The sequence below is a fragment of the Syngnathus leptorhynchus genome, chromosome 14, assembly GCF_054491065.1.
Source record: "Syngnathus leptorhynchus isolate UIUO chromosome 14, UIUO_Slep, whole genome shotgun sequence".
Taxonomy (NCBI): domain Eukaryota; kingdom Metazoa; phylum Chordata; class Actinopteri; order Syngnathiformes; family Syngnathidae; genus Syngnathus; species Syngnathus leptorhynchus.
The window spans coordinates 6085664-6109706 of NC_141208.1; the positions used below are offsets into that span (position 1 = coordinate 6085664).

Here is a 24043-nt window from a genome sequence, read left to right on the forward strand (position 1 = left end):
TTACATGAAAAATACTCAATAAATAATATTTTAGTTTTAGATCGGGGGAGCTGGGGAATTAGAATTAAGATACTACTTGGCTTTTGATAAATAAATATTTTAAAATATATTTACTTGTTATTTTTGGGAATTTAGATATATACACATATATATATATAGTAAATATATACACGTGAAAACCGAGCATAAGCGTGCGCGTGCGCGCGTGCTGCTGCTGCCATCGTCGTCATCATCTCGGAGATCCACACAACAGCGGCACCTCACCTCCGCTCGCATCCGCTGACCAGCTTAGTGGTCCCGGCCGCGTATGAGTCATTCGGTCGGGGAGGCTCGGAAGAAGTAGCAGTAGTAGTAGTACGTAGTAGTACTAGTAATAGTTTCACCCACGGGGACAGCATCAGACATGGAGGACACGGGGACTCGCTGATTCAAAAAAAAAAAACCCTCCATCGAAGACAACAGAAGGTAAATTTAAAAAAATGTATATACATATATGTTTCATTTGATTTAAAAAGAGGAACATATCTTTTTAAAGCAACGTTTGTCATTTTGTCACATCGCCGAGGCAGCTAGCGGTAGTTAGCATAGAAGCTAGCTGACATTTTTTTTCCCCCAGCTTCAAATGATTCATTTAGTTTTATTCAAAATCATAGAATGAACTTGTGAAATAAATTCACTTAGAGGAATAAAAAACGCTTATTTTCGGGAGTGACCAGAAAGCGTTAGCCGCTTATTCGCGGTTATCATTTCACGATTATGCCTACGGTACCAGCAGCTAGCCGACGATCGAACACGGCTCATTCATTTTGGGCTTCTCCCATTTCAACTTGTATCTCCAACGTCCACCATTAGCCACCGCAAGAAAGCTGTTTTTCTCCTCCCTCCATTGGTGTTGTCGTCTAACCCCTAAATTCTGCCGTGACGTTCAAATGCCGCGGTGACGTTTGTGAGTCATGTTAGCTTTAATTGATCAATATAGCTTTATCGCTGAATGGCATTTATGGAATATAGAAAAAAACTTAACATTTGTACAAAATGTGGCGCGTTTGTGTTGTGAGCCAATGCGAGGAAGCTGAAGTCTCGAAAGGGCCGGCGGATAAACAGTAAGTGTGCTTCCCTTTTTGGATTTTGGACCTATTATTGTGCAATGATTTGATCACATGTTGTCAGACTTTATGATCGTGTGCGATATTGCTAACTGTTATCGAGACAATAACAAGATCACTCACTCTAGCTATCCAAAAACATTGTAATATTCATTGGACTCACTATCATCTCTCAAGAAGCATGGTGCCTTGCTCAACGACACCTGACAGTACTTAGAAGTCAAACTAGCATCTATCCAACAACAAGTTGCTACTTTTGTTGTCTCAAGTGACAGATGAACCGTGATCGCCCGGTTCTAAAGCACAACAAATCCTTCCAGATGTCTTCCTGCTGCCTTTTATATTACTGTAAAAAAAAAAAAAGAAATAGCTGTCTGATCATTTTCCAAAAATGCTCCATAACTGCTGGAGGAGGATCTCTCAACGAAGCTGCCGGTATACAAAACTTTTTGACTAAAAATGCAAACACGCTGATGCCTTGAAATACGGGTAACCTAACCAACGGGTTTTTTCGGTTGTTAGTGTAAGCCAAACTTTGGGTAAAACTAAACTGGCAATACCATAGGACCCATCTATCTTCATGGAAGAAATAATAGTTATGAAGGAGGTAAAAGAAAAAACAACAACAACACGGGGGTATTTGCGTTTACACAATGACGTTCTCCCTCGGGCTTTTCATGTAAAGCGTCACATGAGCGTTTTCCTAATCTGCAAGTTACACAAGACCACAATGTCTTAGTCAGCGTGTATCAGCCAACATTTGAAAATCTTTCTGTGATGTCTTCACACGCCACGAGACTTCATTTCGGCCAGCACTAATGTGACTTTGAGGTGAGCGGCCTTATTTAAAGCAAAAGCAGACAATGGTTGTGTTCCTGTTTTTTTAATTTGGTACTTGTTGATGTGTTGTTCCTGTTCCTGTATTGATCTGAGAGGACTCTGTTATCAACCAGTGTTTTGTCAACAAAGGACTTTTACTTGGACTTTTTTTGTCACTGGTGTGGTGCATTTGAGTCCATTAGTTTGTGCTGCTGTTAGTTTCAGTTTGGTAGATTTCTACTTCCTGTGTTAATGGATTCTCAGTTCCATTACCTCGATGATACTCTCTGCGCTTATCAAACAACTGCTTGGCCACAACAAATCCCTTTAGTTTGAATTTTCCCTGCCTGGAGCATCGGAGGCCTTTAGGTAGGTTTCAGATTCCTGTTTTTTTTTTTTATTCCCCTTGACTTGAATAGTAGCAAACATTTCCAGACCAACCTTTGTATCCATTTGTTAATGATTGAGTTTCAACATATTTGTGTGACTTTTTGTGATTTTAATGTTCAAATATTGAGCTTCCACTTTGTTTTTCATATTGCTGTCAATGATTGGCGAACCGCTGTTGTCTGTCTATGTCTCTAGATAGTTCCGTTCCGCGCATTTGTTGATGGCGTAACCTCTAGCAGCTAGAGTCTAGCTCAAATGAGTGAAACGTGATCCTTGTGGCTTGGGTCTTGTTAGCCTGCTAGGACAGATTGTTGTTGTCCCTCAATCAACAATCACTGTCTGGCATCCCAGTACAAACAATAGTAATATTGTTAGGATGCGCACATGCTCTATCAAGTGTTTTGTGATTTAACCATGAAACATTTGAGCCATTTTTTGTTTTTCTGCTACTTGCGAACGCAGACTTGATTGCTGGATGATGCCCGTCAAAGCAGCTCACTTCATTGTAAACAGCACTTTGGCTAATGGTGAACAAAATCCTGTTAATTGTCTCATACAGTGGATGTTTACAAAGGGTGCAGCACCATATGTAGACAGACAATATCACTTTACTCACAATCGGATATATTTTTTTATTCTCTGCCTAAAATTCGGGCTGCACCATTAATCTTCAAGAATTTAAGATGTCTCAATGAACAGTATATTTGGCTCTCTGGAGGTTCTGGAACAAATTTTGTTCCCCCCTTGAGCTATCGCTAATAACATATTTCCTGCTTTGTGAAACGCTATATACATTGAACAGTTGGGCTCATTTTAGTTCGCAATATTGGTGTGTAAATGGAATAATCCCTCGGGATTACACTTCACAGTACTCTCATTGTTCTGTACTTGCAGTCACATGTTTTGAATGTAGATTAATTATTGCGCCGCAGTAACTACCAGCCATTGTATTAATTTATCCGATCGGCGCAAGACCGAAAGCCACAAGCTTCCACGATTAGTCACAATAACAAGCGGCAATGATCGTATCATTCACGCGACAGTGCTGGTGAACGTCACACCGCAGAGAACACCTTATTATCAGCAAGAAAAACACCTCGTGGCGAGTGTCACCTTATCAGCCGTCAGCTGTCATCTCATTGGCTCAAGTGACGATCCTGTCTGCTGGCGGAGGGGCCATGAATTATAAAGTTTATGACAGTGTTTCATAAGAGCAGTGAGACAACTAGGTGATAAGTCGGGATACATAAAGAACACGTTCAGGATGGATGAGTTAAGTTATGCAAGGAGCTTGCTCTGGTCGCGGTGGAGTGTTATGAGCTCTTGTGGACACCATGAAGAGACAAAGATCCTCAGGAACCACCAGCACGGAGGATAACACCGACAGCAGTGAGTTAGATGATTTATCATCGTTAAACTCCTCTTGGTTCTTGGTGAGTCGTTTTTTTTCCAAGGCAGGAAGTTTACCCCTGAACTTTGAACTCGTAGCAGATCGTTGTGTGCACACATGCTTTTTATCCTCAAGCAGCTTCTTTCTCCCATGGCCCGAACTAAAGGTCAGGCCGAGATGTAAACATTTCGGGTAATGTCAACAAAGGCCATGTTTACAATGTTTACAAGGTCCATGAAACTAGACCCTGGCCTGACTCGCTGCCTTTGTTTATGTCCCTTGATAGAATCACATTGCCGTTAAGTAGCCATCTTGTAACTAAGGAGACTTTCCTCTGTGGTTTTATTTTTTTATTATTATAAATTATTTGTAAATCTGCCCGGCTGACTAGACGCTGCGCTTTGTTCCCAGGTGGAAACCATGAATTACGTTGGTCAGCTGGCCGGGCAGGTGCTGGTCACCGTCAAGGAGCTGTACAAGGGCATCAACCAGGCCACGCTCTCTGGATGCATCGACGTCGTGGTCGTCCGCCAGCGGGACGGCACCTACCAGTGTTCGCCTTTCCACGTGCGCTTCGGCAAGCTCGGTGTGCTGCATTCCAAAGAGAAAGTGGTGAGTGCGCTTGATGGTTAGAGATAACAAACTGGAACCCCAAAACTCAAATGTCAGACAATTTTGCATTGCCCATCTATCCAGGCTGTCTTTTCTCCTTGTTGGATTTTTTTTTTTTTTTTTTTGTCTCAGTAGTATATATTTTTTTGCACTTGCTAGCATTGATGAATGGTCGGTGGGGTGGGGTGGGGGGGATTAGTGAGAGGTTGGTACTTTCTCACCCGCTCCCTAGAATGCTGATGGACTCGGAGGGAGGAATGAATGAATGAGTCATTCCCATAGCAACAAGCACTACAACTTGAATGCGTGGGCAGAAGAGGAAACTGCGGGGGGGGGGGGGGACTGCAGCTAAGGGCTGTTTTGCAACCAGCCTCTTACTGCACCAAAATGAAGTTAGACAAGGGTGATTATAAAACATATCTACTCAGCTTTGCAGTTATTTTTAAATGTACAATATTGAGCCTGCTGTGGTGGAGCTGCCTGTGAGCTTAACAGGGTTAAAGAGGGCCCTCATTTATTCTGCCTCATTAGTTAATTCAGCATTAAACTCGGTCGTCGTCGTCCCTTGCCTTGCGTAAAAGGTCCCAGAGGGTGGGAAATGAAATTTTGTGACTGCCAAGCGAGCCCCATTTTCAAAAAAATTGGGCTATTTGAAGGTGGGATAGGCTTAATCTAAACTAAACTAAATCCAAATGACAATAATTCCATTCTATATTTCATGTTGCTCTATGGGCATCATGATATATGTCTTACTTTTATTTTTTTCTTCCAGATTGACATTGAAGTGAATGGAGAGCCTGTGGAGTTGCAAATGAAACTCGGCGACAATGGCGAGGCTTTTTTCGTCCAGGAAACCGAACAAGAGAATGTAAGTATGACATGATTATTTTTGTTCAAGTAATTATGAAAATGGGATAGAATTGAACTGATTATTAAAATAGTTAACTAGCCACTTCCAATCCCAGGTCATCATGGTAATGAGAGCCATACTTGAATTAATGAAAGCATGTCAGACGTGTTATTAAAAAAAAAAAAGCATACGTTTCCTTTTATGCCTTCTCTGTCCTCCAGCAGATTGTTCCTGCCCACCTGGCCACATCCCCAATCCCAACAGAGAGTCACCTTTTCTGGATCTCAGAAGTGGAGCACCGGTCCTCAAAAGACTTGGAAGACAACGACCCGGTCGACCAGGAATACCCGCCCGATCCACCGGCGCCTGCCACCGTCTCCACAAAAAAGAAGAAAAAACGGAGGAAGAAGCACAAAGGGGACCCTCGCAGAGAAGAGCTGACTCCTCCCACGTCGGTCACCCCCGCCGCTGCTACCACACCTGCTGCTACCACACCTGCTGCTACCATCACTGAGGAAATGTTTGAGATGGACCTAAGCTCTGACGAGGATACCTCGGTGCCTCACGTGTCCAGATCGCCTTCAACGTCCACAATACGAGATGTTGACCCCAGACTACCTGCGGCCAGGCATAACTTGGATGGCTATGCACTGTCTGATGGCGACTGGGCGACAAATGACAGGTGTTTTTTTTTCTGCCAGAGATTTTAAAATGCGTGAATTGAAAAGCACTGTAATCAATCGCTAACCCAAAAAGTCAATAAATTGGATGGATTTGCGGAAATAAGGTCACCTACCACAAATAAACATCTTATGTATGTATTTCTTTGTACTTTCAGCCAAGGCTTATCCCAGGCCTTTTCTCCAAAGAGTGATTCCGAGTTGATGGTGAGACCGTCGGAGACTCTGCTGCGAGCCGAGTCACACATGCAGTGGACCTGGGGAGAGTTTCCGGAAACGGCCAAGGTAAGAAAGCCATCTTCAAAATAACCTTTTTACCTGTGATGTTTAGTATTGAAAAATGGCAGTCCTCCCTCACCTTGTATCGCCAATATCCAGGTGACCAAAAAAGACAGAGCGGAGCTACTTAAAACCGTGACCATCACCCCTTCCGAGAGCACCCATTTCCGAGTTATCCTCAGCTCCGAGGCCATGGAGGACTACAGCGAAACGGAGGATGGCAACCGCCACTTGTGCGCCGTCGTCAAGCCCGAGCCGCGCACGCTCACGAGCACTTCCGTGACCACGTGTGAGAGTCCGGACGCTCTCGCGCAGCCTGCGGAATTGCTGCCCTACGACGTGGTCACCTCCACCCCCGGCAGCAGCCAGCAGAGTGATTCCCCCTCCAAGAAGAAAGGTTGCTTTGATTTAGTGTACCGCATAAGTAGGGCTGGGAGATTAATCGGTTTGATCGATTAATTTGCGTTTACCGCTTGTTGATTGCAGGTGTCCCGAAGAGGAGCCATCATCAGGGTCCCGAGGACATCTACCTGGATGACCTGACTGCACTTGAGCCCGATGTAGCTGCCAGATACTTTCCCAAAAGGTTAGCCCGCCCACAGTGCTAAAAATATGTCGCTCGGCGTGATCGTAACTCGCGTTCTCGCGTTGCAGCGAGGCCGAGGCGGCCGGCAAGCACTGGATGGAAACAGAGATTCGCTCAGGTTCGCAGTCGCCGCAGTCGGTCGGCAGCGCCGCCGCCGACAGCGGCACCGAGTGTCTGTCGGACTCAGCAAGCGACCTCCCGGACGTCACGCTGTCGCTGTGCGGAGGCCTAACGGAGAACGCGGAGATATCCAAAGGTACTTGTTGTCATGGCAACAAAAGACGCGCACATCCGGCAGTAGATTGTGTGGGGGGGGGGGACTACAAAAGTCAGCTTTTTAGAACTCTTGCAAGTGTTCTCTTGTCTTTTTAGAAAAGTTCATGGAGCACATCATCACCTACCACGAATTTGCTGAAAATCCAGCAATTATCGAAAACCCAAACCTTGTTGTTAAGATAGGAAATAGGTAAGCATGATTTAGTTTTCCGCACTCAAATCGATGCAACGGACTACTGCAATGAACTGGTTCTCAACACGCAGATATTATAACTGGACCCTTGCTGCACCCTTGATTCTAAGTCTACAAGCATTTCAGAAGAATTTACCAAAGGTAATTTGAAGATATTACTGTGAACACACGCTTCTGATGCCACCGGCGAGAATTTGAACACCGACTCAAATGCTTTAGGCTACAGAGGAGGCCTGGGTGAAGGAGAAGATGCCAAAGAAGTCAGGTCGCTGGTGGTTCTGGCGGAAACGGGCGGATAGTGCAATCAAGCAGGTTTGTGTCACGATTGACAACATTTTTGTTCCAGTGTGAGCCTTCTAGATTTATTTCAAATGTATTGCAGTCTGAGACCAAGCTTGAAACCAAGGAAGAGTCTCAGTCGGCAGAGGAAGGACCCCCCATGACGCAGGAGAACCTCACCTTACGGTAAATTCTAGCCTATTACAACATGGACGGCATATATTTACCATCAATTTAATGTACGCTTAAAGGAGCAAAAACGCAGACTCATCCAGCGACGAAGAATGCAAGGAGGTGAGCGCCGCGTCGTGTCAGGAGAGACACCATCATGACAGTCAGCAGCATCTCGGCGCCCACGCCTACAGGAAATCGCTACGTCTCTCCTCGGATCAGATTGTGAGTGCGCTAAGTAACAGTAACGGAATATGCACTGAGTAAAAACAAGGGGGGGGGGGGGGGGGGTTAGTTCATTTGCCAGTATGGAGCTCCATCTGCTGGCTAAAATTGGTACTTGTGTCATATAATATTGATGTTGCTGGATAAGTGGAGAATTTGTAGGAAGATTGCTTGAGATAGCTTGAACTGATAGATTAATAGATGGGTAACAGGAGTTGATTGTTTTTTTTTTTCTCATTTTTTGCACTCGTGCTACCAGGCCAGTCTGAAACTGAAGGAAGGCCCCAATGACGTGACGTTCAGCATCACCACGCAATACCAAGGCACGTGCCGCTGCGAGGGCACCATCTACTTGTGGAACTGGGACGACAAAGTCATCATCTCTGACATCGACGGAACCATCACCAAGTAAGGCTCCACAACAAGAAGCTCGACTAAATGTATTATTTTATTGTAGATGCTCTAATCACAATGACGAGGTGTGCAGTATTTTTTTTCAAGAACTTTTTAATTGAGAACGGAAAACAAGGACGTGAGCCCACACATAAAATCTTTCACAAGTTACTATTTAGATGAAGGCAATTATATGCCAAGATGTTGTGATGCCTTTTCTTGAGTAGCATAATTGCTTTTGACATGTTTACCCCTTTCAATATAGCACATATTGTCTCACATTGGCTTTTTAATTAGCTTAAAGCTCGCCTCCAAACCGCCACTGATGTCAACTTCCATTTCCTCCGCAGCCCACTCCGCAAACGCGCATAGGTTGCCCACATATCAAACCAGCCAGATTGACTGCGGCTTATTATCTAGCGTGACCCCGTAGAAGACCCGTGACATGTGGCCTCTGTTAGCGCACCGCTCACAAGGCTCCATAATGAGCTCATTTGCAATGCAACCGTCTCTCCCACGCGCAGCTAATCTTACTTTATACCAGAGCTCTACATTATGTTCTCTCTGATGGTCGCTTCATTTAGTTTCTGTCACCTTTAGGTCTGACGTGTTTGGACAGATCCTGCCGCAACTTGGGAAGGACTGGACCCACCAGGGGATCGCCAAGCTCTATCACTCAGTAGCCGAGTAAGTACACAATGACGACAGGGGGAAAGAAGCATCTGGGCTCGATTCACAGTTGTCACGCCGCGCGTGGGATTTGCCTTTCTTGCGGCACTGCATTTATGAGGCTTGCTTAAATGGAGACATAGTTTGTTATGAATTTTGTAAACAATTTAGAAGAGTTTCCAGATGCCTTAATAAAAGATTTCTGACCTTCCTCACAGTCTGGTTCAAATCACTCAGTTGCGGGGGGGTGGCTCTGACTCAAGTTAATGCAGAGGATTTTTTTTTTTTTTTTTTGCCCTGATTACCGGGATGGTCAACAAAACAATTTGATTGCATTGACCTTTGTCAAGTATTTGTTTCACTTTCTGAATGCTTCGATATAGCCGATCTAATTAGTGCTCTTCTTGAGTTTGTCTTCTTCTCTTTCTTCATTGGCAGGAACGGCTACAAGTTCCTGTACTGCTCGGCTCGTGCCATCGGCATGGCAGATATGACGAGGGGCTACCTGCAGTGGGTCAACGACGATGGCACCATCCTGCCCCGCGGGCCTCTCATGCTGTCACCCAGCAGCCTCTTTTCGGCTTTCCATAGGTAACCCAAACAGACTAATCCCTCTTGTCTTGAGCCATCCTGTCAGATAAATTCCCCCCTCTCATAGACACCTCCTCTTGGCAGGAAAACAAAACAAGTCGGTCATTATCTCATTGCAACTTTGTGTTTATTTGAGCATTTCGGCTTTGTTGCTAACCAAAACAGCAGCACCGGAGACAGTGTTCAAGTTCTAGTAGAAAGCCGCCACATGGTGCCAAAGCAAGGTTTTTATGAGACATGGCAGAATAGGTTCCAAAAATTCAAAATATCATCTGCGAAGTGGAGAATATGTGGATGCCAATACCAGACTGCAAACATTTGGCATCCACTGTATTGTGCTAAAAAATGCATGCAAATAAAGACAACCCTCTAGCTGCCTCGCTTAAATATGGTGTTTTTATTTTTGGGGGGGACAACAGATAGTGACTATTTGAATGAAAATGAATTTGAATTGTGTGTTTCATTTGATCCCAAATGTCTTTAATATCCAAACAAAAACAACACAATTGACTTTGCCGTTCCAATACTTTTGGAGGGCACTGCAGACTGAAAGCAATTTGGATTTGGACGGCTGCCTGGGATTTGGACGGCTGCTGCAGTTAGATTTTACACACAGGAAGCGCCAAAAGCCTTCTGGCATCCTCTGTTGACATTTCTCCCAAATGCACAGTGTGTTGCGCTAAACACAGCTCTGTATTATAGAGCATTCTTACTTTAATTACATCGGATGGAAGCGGGCGTTGCCCTCGATATTTTCTGCCGCTCATATGTTGTCGTCGCCGCTTGTAACCACAGCAACGTCCAAGGCCTCGCCTTCTACATCTGTCATAACAAGCCGCATTGTGTTTGCATTGGGGACGAGGAAATTCTTGCTCCGTGTCATTGCCTGTCCAACGTAAGGGAAGGCTATCATCATCCCGGTCTTGTGTTCCCTCAGGGAGGTCATCGAGAAGAAACCCGAGATCTTTAAAATCGAATGCCTGACGGACATCAAGAACCTGTTCCAGCACAACAAACAGCCCTTCCACGCCGCCTTCGGCAATCGAGCCAACGTGAGTTTTTGTCAGACGTGACGCAAACCAACGTGTCATTTAATGCAGAGCTGTACCGACACGAGCAGATGTCGTCTGGAAAAGTGACACGCACGCTCAACGTCTTGTTTTGATGTGTCATCGTGACACGCATTAGGTGGTGCATATCTGAAAACTTTCCGCCAATACGGTGCTGGGTGTTGTATAATCAAGTATGAGCTCATGCTAAGTATGTTTCAACTTTTAAATTGTGTTTATGAGAAACCTTTGGAACTAGAGCCATTGGGATAAACGATGGATTTTTAAATCATAACCAATTTTCAAATCAGGACCTGCCCTGTACAGTATGTTTTGCATCCACTGGATCATTCAAAGCTCGATTTTTGTTGTCTATGTAGGATGTCTTTGCTTACAAGGAGGTGGGAGTTCCCGTCTGCCGGATCTTCACGGTCAATCCGAAGGGAGAGTTGATCCAGGAACAGACCAAGGGCAACAAGTCCTCGTACGTACTCCGGCCAGCTCGCGTTCCAAACTTTCCCTCTCAAAAAAACAACAACAAATGTTTTATCTTGCGAGCTTGTACGGCATACAAGCAATTCAAAAGTCCATTTTTTATAATATGTCTCCATTTTTGTTTGTCCAGTTATTGCAGGTTGAGCGAGCTGGTGGAACATATGTTCCCGTTGCTGAGCAAGGAGCAGAACGAAGCCTTCGCTATGCCCGAATTCAGCTCCTTCTGCTTTTGGAGGCAACCCATCCCCGCCGTGGATCCCGCGGACCTGCTCTGAAAATGGCTCAGGTACTCTCCCTCTCTTACAACGAGGAGAGGACCAAGAAGGCGCGCACCGCACTTGAAAGGGTGACCTGGATGATCAGAAAACCTGCTGTGTTGTGTTCATTTTTTTTTTTTCACGGGAATTACCTAGCACCGCAAATGCACAAAAGAGACACCTGGGAGACGCTCGCTTTTGCCAAATCCAACGCCGCCTTAGATGCACTTCTGGACCTGCCTAATGGCCGCCGCAGTTTCGGTACAGCGAGAACGAGTCAGGCTCCATTTTCAAGGTCACGCCTCCGCACGAAGCAGCTACTCCTCACGCAGAAACTGAAACGATGCGAGGACAATATTGGCATAGAAAACTATTTATGATGCTCAAAAACAACCTCTGCTGGATCATCATCTTCATTATTATTATTTATGAAAGTAAGTCTTATGTTTAAATTATTACCGATGCTGATGCCTTTTGCCTTGTCTGAAGAAGTTCTTTACAGCCACAAATCGTTGGACAACATTAGCACTAACAGTAAGCCTTTTTAACTTTGAAGTACAGTACATATTTCGGAAGTACAACGCATGTTCCTCAACATATGCACACAACTGCTCAAAGGTTTGGAGTTGCTTATTAATCATGAAAAAAAAAAAAAAATCATCCAAAGTACAGTGCTTAAAAAAAAAAAAACATTTGGAAGTGACCCCTACACCTGTGAACTGTTTTGTGCATAAATATTCATGTAATATAATAATACAAATATAAAATAATATAAATATTCACATAAAAAATGTGTAAATTTCCATTTGAAGGATTTTGGCAAGAACAGAAAGGAATGGTGTTACTTAATGATCCAAACTCACTTGGTCTTACAGGTGCTCCTCATACTTAACCTGAAGAGGAGGGGTGGGTGACCTACAAGATCTGGCAAAAATAAACAAATTACAAAAATAAATAAATAAAGTGAAACCTAGGAGATAGTGTCATAAAAAAAGAACAAAGGTATTGTTTTTATATATATATATATATATATATATATATATATATATATATATATATATATATATATAAAAAAAAAACATTGTTGGACAATAAGTGTCAAGTTGTTTTTAAACCGCTTTGGAAAATTTGAAGAAAACCCCCCAATATGATTTGGATGACAGACAAAAAAAAAAATCGCAAACACATTACTTGGGTGTTTTTTTTTTTTTCTTCTATTTGCTCGTATCACAAAAGTTATTCCCCACCCCTGCGCAAGTGCGTTTGTCAGCTCCTGGTCAAATGTGTTTATTTGTCATTTACCATAAGTCATATTTTGTTCAGCTACAAACTTACCTGCATTTTATCCCACCTGGAGAGCCTGCAAAATGGCCGCATCAGAGCTTACACTTATAAAAACAGCGACATGCTGTCAAAACCTTTTTTTTTTTTTTTGCTAAAACAGCTTTGTGCACACAAAGTGTATTGTGTATATTTCTTTGAATTAATCTGTTAGCGAAAAACAAACAAACGTGGCAATATATTGGAGAGGAAAAAAAAGCAGGACTTTTAAAGCACAAATGAGACGCAAACGGCTGCATGGTCAGTGTCAGTTGTCGTTTTTTGCATCAACGGTTGATCCACGCGTGTGTTCTCTGGTTAACCGTCAATGAAAAGATAATAATGAATCCATTCTTTCTATGAAAGTAAAGCATCTTGTGTGGACGGTGCACACCGTCCCGCCCGTTTCACACACGTCTTTGTTAGGATTATTCCACAAACGAAAAGATTCCGTTTTTAGGATGGGCGGATTACTGTTGCCTTTCATTCTTTTTCTTTTTTTCTTTTCTCTCTTGTTCTTTTCTGTCATTTCGTGAATGTTGCTTGCTTCCGTGTGTGCGCCGCCCACACGGAGCAACCACAGTGTTTATTTGGAGATTTAAATGTGGTTTAGAGTATCGTTAAAAAACAAACTATAAAGAGGAAGTAGATTTAAACGAAGGAAGAAAATAGGCCCTACTGACGCTAACAGATTCTGGCTGTCACGGTCTTGTTTGTATTCAATAAAGTTTCTAATGGAATATGTTTGTTTGGGCTCTATTTTTGTGTGTGTGTATGCTTTCTGTATTTCAAAGCGCTGATGTGCACTGCTTGATATAAATAAATGAGAAAGTTTGACGGAAACAATTTATCGTACATCTCATCTCATTGTGCTTTGCTGGTATTTTTCAACATTTTGCTTTCACTATATCCAATGATTATTCTTTCAGGAGTTGAGAGAAGTTCCTTTTTTTTTTCCTGCATGTTGATGAATCGTCTTGGTGAGTTCATAATCGACCATTTATTGCCGTCACGTCACAGATTATGAGTGTTAAATTACGAAGACCGGTACAAAGATTGTCAAATATATTAGATGATGTTTGTTCCTTTGTATGCACACAGTTCACATTGCAGTCTTTGAGCTTCAGCTATCTGCGGTGAGCCGGGGGTCCGTACAGGAAGAGGGCGCCGAAGGTGGAGAGCACCTCCCGGGCCTCGGTGGTGGCCAGCCGACCCGACGTCCTCAGCAGACCCACGCGATCGCCTCGCTTCAGGGGCACGACGAGGTTGAAGGACACAGAGCCGCCGCAAGCGCACGCGTCCCGACCGGTCGCCCCCGAGCTGCGTAGCCTCTGGATGCTGCGCTGGGAAACGGAAAGAACCGCCTCCACAGAATCGCCGTGCTGAGCTGTCAAAAGGCCTGAGATCAGGTAGCGGCCATCTTGCGGGACTGTGAACAGGCCTGACCAAAAAAAAAAAAAAGGGAAATATTTGATGAAAAGTTGGTGAAGCCAAATTGATGATACAATATCTTTCTGAAAAGTTTCAAGTGGCAGCAGATATAGACGTTTACCTGTGTGGGGACTGTAGTGGCCCCCGTCGTTGAGCAGAACCTTGTCAAAGCGAATGATGCCAAACTCTCCAGAGAAAGGCTGGAGAGTGAGCCCGGCCGAGAAGGAGAAAGGATCGGCCACGGCGGTGCGCTCTACTGGAACGCCTAACAACAACGAAGTATGTGATGGAAAACACGGTGACTAGGTTTTAGTCTGGAGGCTGCCCTCGGCCGAGATTTCCCAGAAAGACTTTACCACGTGATTCAAGTGGAGCTTGGTAGAATGGCCTCCAGGGCATTTTAGCTGCAAGTGGACCTGTCAATTACAAATGGAACAGATTTGTTGTGGGATTACCCCAAAACATTGCTTCTCATTCAAAACACTCATCTCCAACCATGTTTTCCCACTGAAATGAATTAAAATTTCCTTGACGTATTCCAGCCTTTCAACTTTCTCATTTAACATCTCGACTACTCTCAGCTCATCAGTACAGCACTAATATTAGTCATTCTTTGCAGAAGATAAAGAATATATGTCTACATGTGTTGCTGCACCGTCTGTGTTCAATCTTGAGTTATTTGGCACCACAACATATATAGATGTAACAGCATTAGCATTAGACCCGCAGATTAAAAAGCTAGTATGTGGTTGTTTAAATGACACACTGTGTCATTGATTTATTCTTTTAATTACACACTGTGTCATTTATTTTGTGCCCAGTGCTCGTATGTGGAGTTTGTGTTGGCAAGTTACAGCAAAAAAACTCTCTCCTATGCCGTACCTGTGCGGCTGCTTCTCTCAGGCTTGAACGATACCGGCTGCAAAGGAGGATAGCCTGCGAAAAGACAACGTGTTTCATAGTTTTACAAAACGGGGTGCCTCATAAGAGAGTTAGTCGTTATCACAAAGAAATTTCAATATAGTATTTTTATGTAGTGCATACTAGATTTGACATGACATAATAACATCCTACCTGGCGCTCCAGCGAATCCGGTGAGGGGCGGGCTGGCCGACTCCTCGGATCCCCTCCTCACCGTGACCCTGCGCATGTACCCCGGGGGTCCGGCCTCGCCCGTCTCCACCACAGGCCTGCGGGGCACCACGGGGACGCCGTGGCTCCCGGGCCACTGGGGGGCGGCGGGCCGACTAGGCGGGGGCGGCCTGACAACGTGCGTGTTGGGCTGCCTGGGCGGGGGGATGATGAGGGGGATGTGGATTTGGTGAACCCGGCCTCTACCAGGGTCCGGCGGGGATGCCGGCGGCTCGGGTCTGAGAAGTACTCCTGAGGAAATGATGAAACAGTGGTGAGGATGATTCACGACTTGAACCTCGTGTGGGGTTCGTGGCGGGATGACCGGAATGGAATGACGTCGTACTTAGAGGAAATCAACACTCCTCGCTAATGTTTACATGAAGTCCATTAGCATGTGCGGTAAAAGAAGAGAGGAACAACTTCCTGAGAGATTCACACAAAAGACTTAAAACCATAACTCAAATCTATCTTAACAAGCTAAACGAGAAGGTCAAGAGCTCTTGGTATGCCGCAGTGCGATTTGTACACTGCATCTCAACTAGCACCTGAATAATACAGCAGAGAAGTCATCTTAAGATGCTTGGCTGGCATGGCAACCGGCCGTGGAAGCGGCGAGAGCATAAACAAAGCTTTATTAGCTTAAATAAGTGTGTCTGCACACAAGCATTCTATCCCGCACTTTGCATTAGTACAAGCACAAATCATGTTTTTTTAAGACCACAGTATTGCTATGCTCTCTTAATGATGGGCCAAGAAGGCCCAGGCAGGCCTCAGAGCAACTAATGGATGGAAGCAGTCCAACAAGACTTTAGCTAGGATTGCAAAAAAAAAAATGCCAAAGACTAGCCAGATACATCACTCATCCTATTCTAGTGGTTGTCAAACTTTTTCTTGACTCAATATGAGCCCCAACGCGCTTCTCTTTTTGCACTCTCGCTTGCTAATCTGCCCAACCTTTCCAACAAAGTGTAGTCAGGTATTCATATTTCAGATATGGCTGTATTTTATCGTACACAGCGTGTGTGGCGCCTTTCGACTGCCATTCCCCCTCACAGCCTTTGACTTCAAGAGAACTTTGATATTCTTGTTTTTCCCCTTTCTGCTCCCTGATCGCGATAGACGCTTTCAGCGGAGGGTCCGTAGTGATCCGCGAAATCAAAGCAGTCGTTTGATCAAATTGATTTGCTGAGGCGTCCCGCAGGGAGATGTCCTCTGGCACCCGTGCAAGGACGCATCTTAAAGAAGCTCCTGAGGTGACAAGGGAGTGAGGAACATCTCACAGTTTGAGTCTCTAAAGACATTTCCAAAATGCACAGTCAGCCTTGTTCTTTCGTATTTCGACATCTCCTAAATGGGTGCAGTTGAATTGCTCCATCAGCGAATTCAAGCCAGGAATGGGATTTCTAACTAGGCTAAAGGTTTTGAATCCATCTTTGGGTTTCAATCAGTTAGGATTGGATTTATAGTTCGAGTTAAGGTATCAAATTAGAATTTTGAGTCAGGGTTAGGGTTTCAAATCAAGATTTTAGACCACAATTAAGGTTTTCAATCAAGTGATGTACACAGGAGAGACTCTTCAACTGTTTCACAAGATGTGTGATGTAACTCTGTGAGAACTGATTTTCAAGCTCCAAATTGTTGACCGGCTGCCATAATATCACAGTTTGTAGCCGTCCTCGTCGTGTCCACGGGACCTGAACGATCCAGCTATGACAACAGCTCATCTGTTTACAGCCTACTCGAGGCCCGTCATGTGACTGCAGTGTGCCGGGATGACAGATTTCACTGACACTATATCTCTTGTTCAAGCTGCTTTGCTTTTCCCCTATGGGCCAAATCAAAACATCTTTTCAGAAGAATCGCAACTATTTTGGATGGTAACTTGTTTTTAGGGATGACCCTCTTGAGCCCTTCATGAATCCCTCAGAGGTTGGGCTAGAGCCATAAAATACTTTTTTCCACCGTGCATGGTTTCAGCTCTCAAAATGTTAGGTAACTGTACTGAATTACTTTTTTTCGTACAAATAGCAACAATATACACACAATAGATTCTTGTTGCTATGATATCATACTCTTGATTATGTCACACGTGACTCCCGCGGAGGAACGTAAACAAGAAGAGCCAATGGAAACACGTTCACTTTGGCTGAGTATTACCCATATTAACCACAGGGGGCAGACTGCTTGCCAGCGCCGCCAATCGAGAGGCTCTAATGCGCATGCGTGTCATGGCTGTCACCAAAGCTGTCACCAAAACCTGTCACCGCGTATTTGAAGTTCATGAAAAGTTTGTAAATATGTTGATATAGACTTGCCCAAGCCTGGGACGCATCCAGCCGGGACCACTTTTAATGCCCCTGTACTGCGATGCGTTTACAGTTTACACAGGTGAGTGAGCAAGCCTATTCATTTAAGCAGTTCGTTGCCATGCATGACAAATTTGGTCCCATAATATTGAAATCTTTGAGATTTTTTTTGAAAATATGCAAAATCTGAGTTCTTGCATGCAATGTTGGTTTGTTGTTTAGCACTTTTGTGCGATTTCTGAATGGGGGATTTTGATGCAATGAGAATGAAAGCAAAAACAAAATCACAATGTTATTTTTTGGCAGTAGACCTACATGCATTTAAAAATGAAAAGATATTAAGATAGCCTTGTGTACATTGGTTCAATCAAAAAACAGACATATACAATTTGTCCTTTTTTAAAAAAATAAATGGCATCCGGTTAGGAAGGTTCTATGTGCCCCCCCTTCGCCCCCGTCCCTGTCTACCACCCAGAGTTAGCCAGGATAGGCTCCAGCTCACCCATGACGAGTGCTATAGAAAACAGATGGATGGACAAAAGACATTTTTTCAAAATTGCATTCTTCCAACTTAGTGCTAACAGTTAGGGGAAAGCCCTAGTCCTCCCTCTGTTCCACATGACTACTTTGTTTTGGTCAATGCAATGTTAAAAAGAAGGGAGGCAGCGACTGGCCAAGGGGCCCAAAGCCATGACATCACAACTGAAGGCAGTCTACGCATCTGGTCATGGGTGTGGAGCTTTTCTTAACCCCTCCTCTTCTCCATCAGTGCAATGAGTCAGGGCCTTAATGAAGACCAGACCCACGACTCGTCAGGCTGAGGTCACTCTACGGGAATCCCTAGAGCTTGATAATGCGTGCGTGTGCGTCTTGACTGAGCGCCGAAGTCGACGGCGCTGCGGTATGAGAAATGAAAACCCCAAAAAGGCGACATTACTCACTTTGTTGCTCAGGGAGGAAAAAGACAAGCCGACTGATGTCTCCTTCGGGGAAGTGAAAACGGTGTAATTAAATCACTGCGAGCAGTCATCAGGGGCTATGATCCGAAAGCCGGCTTGCCGCATAAATATTTTAGCACCGGTTTACCTGCCACATTCCTTCTATATAAAAATGTGGAATTCTTAGGACAACAACATCATAAGTCACAGGAAGTTTCCATTATAGGCCTCTCAGCGGCCTGGCGCTGCGGCCGGCCGCGTATTGAATGACATAGGAGGAGGCCAGCCAGCCATCCAGCGAGAGGCCCAGTGAACTCGTGTCCTCCCACTCGGGGAAATACCCTGCGGCCATTTAGGGGATGTGATCCTTTTCCTCCGAGCCGAGGCGAGCCGAGCCTCCGTGTGAGCGGTGCAGGCGCAGTGCGTGATATTATGCAGGATTATCTGCAGGAAGGTTTTGTGTTTGGACAGATGTTAATCACACTTGATAAAATGCTGGGAGAGTTGGGAAGGAAGTCCGTGGAAGAATCGGATCCATTCTATTCAGTACCGCTCGTATTCGAACTGAACTTTTCCTGTCTATTTCCGGCCGGAATGTTTATCGCTTTCTTTCAGACCGAGTACTCTGAATATTCACCGATACCAAGAACTGATACTGCTTGTATTTTAAAATTTCCCCCCCCACGGAACAACTCACCTGGATCTTTGGCAGCGACATCTTTTGAGACTTGTCTGGCCATGGCAGACAACTGGGCCTGGAACCGCCGCAAGGCGTTGTGCACTTCCTCGATGTCGGCGCTGTGACGTCCAGAGGTCGTGTTCATTCTCGCTAGGTCGGCTTTCAGTTCTTCGATGTGAGCGCCGTCTATCCTGAGGCACGCCTTCTCCAGAGTATCCAGTCGTCCTTCGACGTGTTCGCACCGACTCCGACCGATCACCAGCTGCTTGGCGAGTGCGTCCACTTGGTTCCTCAGTTCTTCCATGTGGCGCCCGCTGGCGTCAGGCTGAGCGGCGAGCACCGGCCTCCCCGGGTCACTTAGCTCCGCCTGGCAGCATGTTGCGTTGATTTGAACCATGTCCTGGTTGTACCTGCTCAAGGAATCACTCAGTCCAGTCACGGCACCGGCCAGGCCCACAACATTATCTTGAATGTTAATCAGTCCCTTCTGGAAGTCGTCCATATTCTTAGAACGTTTCTGGTTCCCGGCCGATTCTCTTTCCACACTCTCTAGCAACTGCTGGAGCTTGTCAGTATTTGTGCCGACATCGCTACGAAGAGCGTCCAAGTCTTTCCTATAGCGACCCAGATCCTTCCAAATGATATCCAGTCCCTTAGGTGAGGACGAGGGACTTCCTTCAACGACTGTGGTTTCTGAGCCAGAGCAGCCTGCCGAGCACAATTCTCCAACGGCGTTGATCTTGTCGTCCAGACCCTGAAGGAGGAATTTGTTGTTGTTGACTTGCGCCTGTACAGTATCCATGGAGTCTCCAAACACCCCCGGGAAGGAGTTGTTGCTCATTTCCACCAACATGCTGGTGAACTGGTCCTCCATGCTGTTGAGACGCTCGTCCAGAACTTGCCTTAGCGACGCTACTTCTTCTGTGATGATCCGCGTCAGCTTCTCTTCTATGTAGAAGCAGTGAGTCTCCGCATTTTGTTCGCTGACATTTAAGCGGGCTTCCAATTCTTCAATCAACGGGAGGAAGTCGTTGTTATCCTCTCGGGGTTCGGACAGGTGTATCAGCTCGTTGTCGATGCGAACGTTTAAGATGCGGTAAGCCTCCGTGATACGTTCGATTTCAAGCCACAAGTCTTTGTGGTCGCTATGGTCCTCCTGTTTCTTTACCGGGTCTGTCTGACGCAAGGTTCGCGATGGCCCATCCGCAGCGGCCATGTCCACCCGCAGAGCCCGGATCTCCTTCCTGAGATCGGCCTCTTTGTCGTCCACCAGTTTGGCGAGGCTTTCCAAACCTTGGTCGCGACTCTCCTCGCAGGTCTTCTGCAAGGTCTGGATTTTGCTACTACATGCCGCTTGGATCTTGTTAAAGTGTTCCTTCATGGTCTGGTCCAGTTCGTTCTTCAGCTTTTCCACTTTGCCATCGACGTAACTCTGCACAAGATCAAGCTCCATCATGGCCGGAGTCTGTGATTGCGAGGCATCCATCAGGACGCGAATCTGCCCCTCGTGACTTGTTATCGTCCCTCGCAGGTCTTCCAGCAACTCCTCCTTGCTTTTGAGCGCATCGTTGATATCATCTAAGCGGCCTTCAATTTTTTCCAAGACCTTGTCTCCGGCCATCCCGCCTCTGGAGGCCTGGTGGCCATCCAGCACGGCTGGACTGTCCTCAGGTCCCGGGACCACCGCGCTGTCGGGAGGCTGCATGTTGTTGAAGAGCGTGATCAACATGTTCTTGGTGTCTTCCTGCAGGTCAGCTCGTAGATTGACCGTTAATCCTTTCAAAGCAGACTGCAGGTCCAGGACCGTCTGGGAGAGGCGCTGAACTTCACCTTCCAGAAGGTGCACCTTGTCGTTGGTCTCATGATGACCCGTCTCTCTGCGCTCTGGCCCTGAAAGCACGGAACACAGTGAGGCTAGGCAAAACCCAACATCTGAATCGGGTCACTTACTCTGTATGTGTCTGTTTGAATATCCAGTACTTGATGGACCATAGGGTTGAATTCCTTGGACTATCTGATGTTCTGGAGTGGGTTTTAAATCTCTACAGCCAGGTCCTTGGTAGCCCGGACAGCACCGCCACTCCAACTCTGACACTTTCTTGTTGGCTATCTTGTACGTGGGTCGGAACCGAGTTTTGTATCTGAGAAAAAGTTGGGTTCATCAGACAGATAATCACTCTCAGAACGCTTCTTTGTTTCTTCTTCGTTCTTTGCCATCCCTGTTTTTTTGGTTTGTGTTTATTTATGAGCTGAGTAACTCTTTGTCGGTTCGGATTGCGTTTTTTCCGTTGTGCAGCCAAGACCGAAAACACCCAGGGAGACAATAAATGACATCACTCCCCTGCAGGCGGGAGTCATGTCTTGGGGAACATCTGGTAAGTTGTGGACTGATTTAGCCTCCCCCCCATGTCTCCCCCAAATTTGACACCCACTTGACTGAGCTGATGGGGGTGGGGGCATGAGGCAATTTTAAAGTAGCTAGTCCTTATTAGCATCCGTCGCAGAACTCACGTCACTTGATGGGGGCAGTTTGTCATGAAGGGTAGGCAAGGGGCCACCACGGGCTCCTGGAAGCTCTCCACACTGCCCTGCACGGCGCAGCTGACGTTCTTGTGCACCACGTAGGCGCACCAGTTCCTGAGCGAAGGGGGATCACAAGCCAAACGTTTTGACACAACACATATTGCAGTCGTAATGGCAGTAAGAATTATTTGGGTTCATATTCTCTTCCAACACATGTGGCACGTGAAGCAGCATGTGGCTCATCATTCAAGGTAATTCCTGAATTTAGAGTTTGTGGTAACAATTCATTTGTGATCGCAATGCTTTCTCAGAAATAAGCTCTGACTATAAACTTTGATCATCCTGAGAGCTGTTCAAGTTTATTTTAGTCGCATATTTAGGACATTTTTGCTGACTTTTGAATCTTCACGTGCAACCGACTGGGCGTCCCCTATCACGCACACATTCCCCAACTTGCGTTTTATCTGCTCAAGACGGGAAAAAAACGATTTTCTGCCATATTTAGTACAATTGAGGTGCTAGAATAAGCCAAAAGACGAAAAGGGGGGGAAGTATATATTATTTGTGTTGGCATCTACGCAGCATGCGCGCACAAAAAGTTGCATCAAAGAAACAGAAACGCCCCGACCCGAGTGAACTCCGTAGTCAGGGCGAAATTTGAGAATCCAAATGACTTTGCTGACCTGTTTCGATGTCTGTGCACCACACCGCTGTGGAAAGGATCATAAGAAGGTGGTGGAGGAAAGCCGTGCGTGAAAAAGTTGCACAAGAGCGTGAAAAGTGTCCACCGCAGTGCGCCTCCCGCACGCATATTTGCATTAAAAGAAAAAAAATCTACTTTTGGAAAGAAAAATATGGCTTGTCTTTGCGCTACTGTGACATGCTCCCTGCGTGGTATGAGCGCCTTAAAAAAAAGTGGAGGAAAAAAAGTTAACTGTATCAACTTGACTGCAACTCCCTCCTGGTGTGACGCGAAGGGTCCACGCCCTCCTCCCAATAAAACAACAATGGAAAGCGAAGGAGCAGAAGTGTGTGTGTGTGTGTGTGTGTGTGTTTGTGTGTGTGTGTGTGTGTGGAGGGGTAATCAGATTACCGTTAGGGGAACAGTCGCTCGTTAATTACCCAGAAAGATTTGATTAGGTGAACTTTTTCACAACTTTGCCCACGCTCACGGCCCAGACACTTCATTAGGTCCACCTTCACAATGTCATTATGGGATTTTTTTTTTTTTTTTGCTTTTACAAGACAATGAAAAATGTGAAGTCTTGAGTCATCGCAAGTTCTTTAAAATTTAAATCACATGTAACGATTTAAGTTAGATAAATGATAATGATGATAATGATTCCTAGATATCATCAAGTGTAAGTCCAATTAGTTAACCACTCTAAAACCAAACCCCCCAAAAAAGTAAAACTACTTGCCTATTTAAACGGTACTAAGGGAAAGGCAGAAGGAATTTACGCAATTTATTCTCTGAATTTGTATCATAAGTGGCATGTGGGCTCCCTCTAGTGGTACGTGAAAGAGTTGCTTGACAAGTACAGTTCAGTTGTATTTAACTTTTAAGTTTAATACCGTTTAAGAAGAGTTTCTTTTGAAATGTTAGTTTAGGTCAAATTTCCTGATATGTTGTGATGTCGTATGAGACCCAGTTGATTATTTTCCAGGATTGCAATGTATTTTTTCAATACAGTATGCAGTTTGGAGTACCTAATATTGAGCCAGTTGCTGCTGTTCTGTTCTTCTCCTTCAATCTTGAGCCGAACACAGGCCCTCCAGGCATAGACCGTGCTCCGGGCAAGAATTCATTTTCTCTGCTTTGTGGAGGCCTTGGAGGGAAGAGAGCAATTTCCACGCACAGCAGTGCATTTATTTTTTATTTTTATGGAAGCAATGACCTTTTGACACCATACTGTGCCGACATTAGGCTTAAAAGATTCCCAATCTAGCAATGCCTGTCTAGCGCAATGTTTCCAAACCTATATTGAGTCAAGGCAACCAATTTCTTGCAAGTGAGGCTTTAATAATGGATTAAAAAAAAAAAAGCCCACGTTGCATCACACACTTTCTTACCGTCTTTGCAATTCTTTCCACCACTCTCAGCAATTAGGACACTTTTAATGAGCGTGATCTTGAATCGTTGCTTCAAAGATGTTGCTCATGTTATGTCCAAAAGAGGGCAGCAAAGCAGCAATAAAAAACGCACGCAGTGGCTCGACTTGTCCGTGCCAAAAAAAAAAACGTGTTGGACGTTTCATTAGTGAGGAAGGCCGAGTGCCAAACGATGTGCTTGCCATGCTATCATCATCAAGCCGGGATTATCATCATAACAAAAACTATCCTTCATTTTGAAAGGACACTGTGATTTGGGGGCTTAAATCAGCAGGGAAGCAACCCAGCGG

The 24043-nt window shown here is 45.1% G+C and overlaps 2 protein-coding genes across 7 annotated transcripts; one reads left to right on the forward strand and one right to left on the reverse strand.

Moving 5' to 3' along the window:
- Positions 1–219: 219 nt before the first annotated feature.
- On the forward strand, positions 220–12743 carry lpin2 (lipin 2). Of its 6 annotated transcripts, none has more exons than XM_085929381.1 (19): positions 220–465; positions 4117–4317; positions 5090–5185; positions 5389–5849; positions 6006–6132; positions 6226–6523; positions 6613–6712; positions 6781–6968; positions 7085–7178; positions 7253–7322; positions 7401–7493; positions 7564–7646; positions 7712–7856; positions 8116–8264; positions 8850–8936; positions 9357–9509; positions 10447–10561; positions 10939–11042; positions 11184–12743. In XM_085929381.1, exons 2-19 carry the CDS (start codon positions 4126–4128, stop codon positions 11326–11328), a joined length of 2700 nt encoding a protein of 899 aa, XP_085785507.1. In that variant the 5' UTR covers positions 220–465; positions 4117–4125; the 3' UTR covers positions 11329–12743. The 6 variants fall into 6 exon arrangements, with proteins under 6 accessions (XP_085785507.1, XP_085785506.1, XP_085785502.1 ...); XM_085929380.1 differs by having other exon boundaries at positions 324–465; positions 5392–5849; XM_085929376.1 differs by lacking the exon at positions 220–465 and adding an exon at positions 651–1103.
- Positions 12744–13013: 270 nt separating this feature from the next.
- Positions 13014–22571, reverse strand: emilin2a (elastin microfibril interfacer 2a). Its single transcript, XM_085929375.1, has 9 exons — positions 22325–22571; positions 21630–21755; positions 21069–21259; positions 19137–21008; positions 15136–15444; positions 14944–14997; positions 14418–14477; positions 14183–14326; positions 13014–14071 (listed from the first exon to the last, which is right to left on the reverse strand). The coding sequence occupies exons 1-9, from the start codon at positions 22450–22452 to the stop codon at positions 13758–13760; spliced, it is 3198 nt and encodes a 1065-aa protein (XP_085785501.1). The 5' UTR covers positions 22453–22571; the 3' UTR covers positions 13014–13757.
- Positions 22572–24043: the final 1472 nt, after the last annotated feature.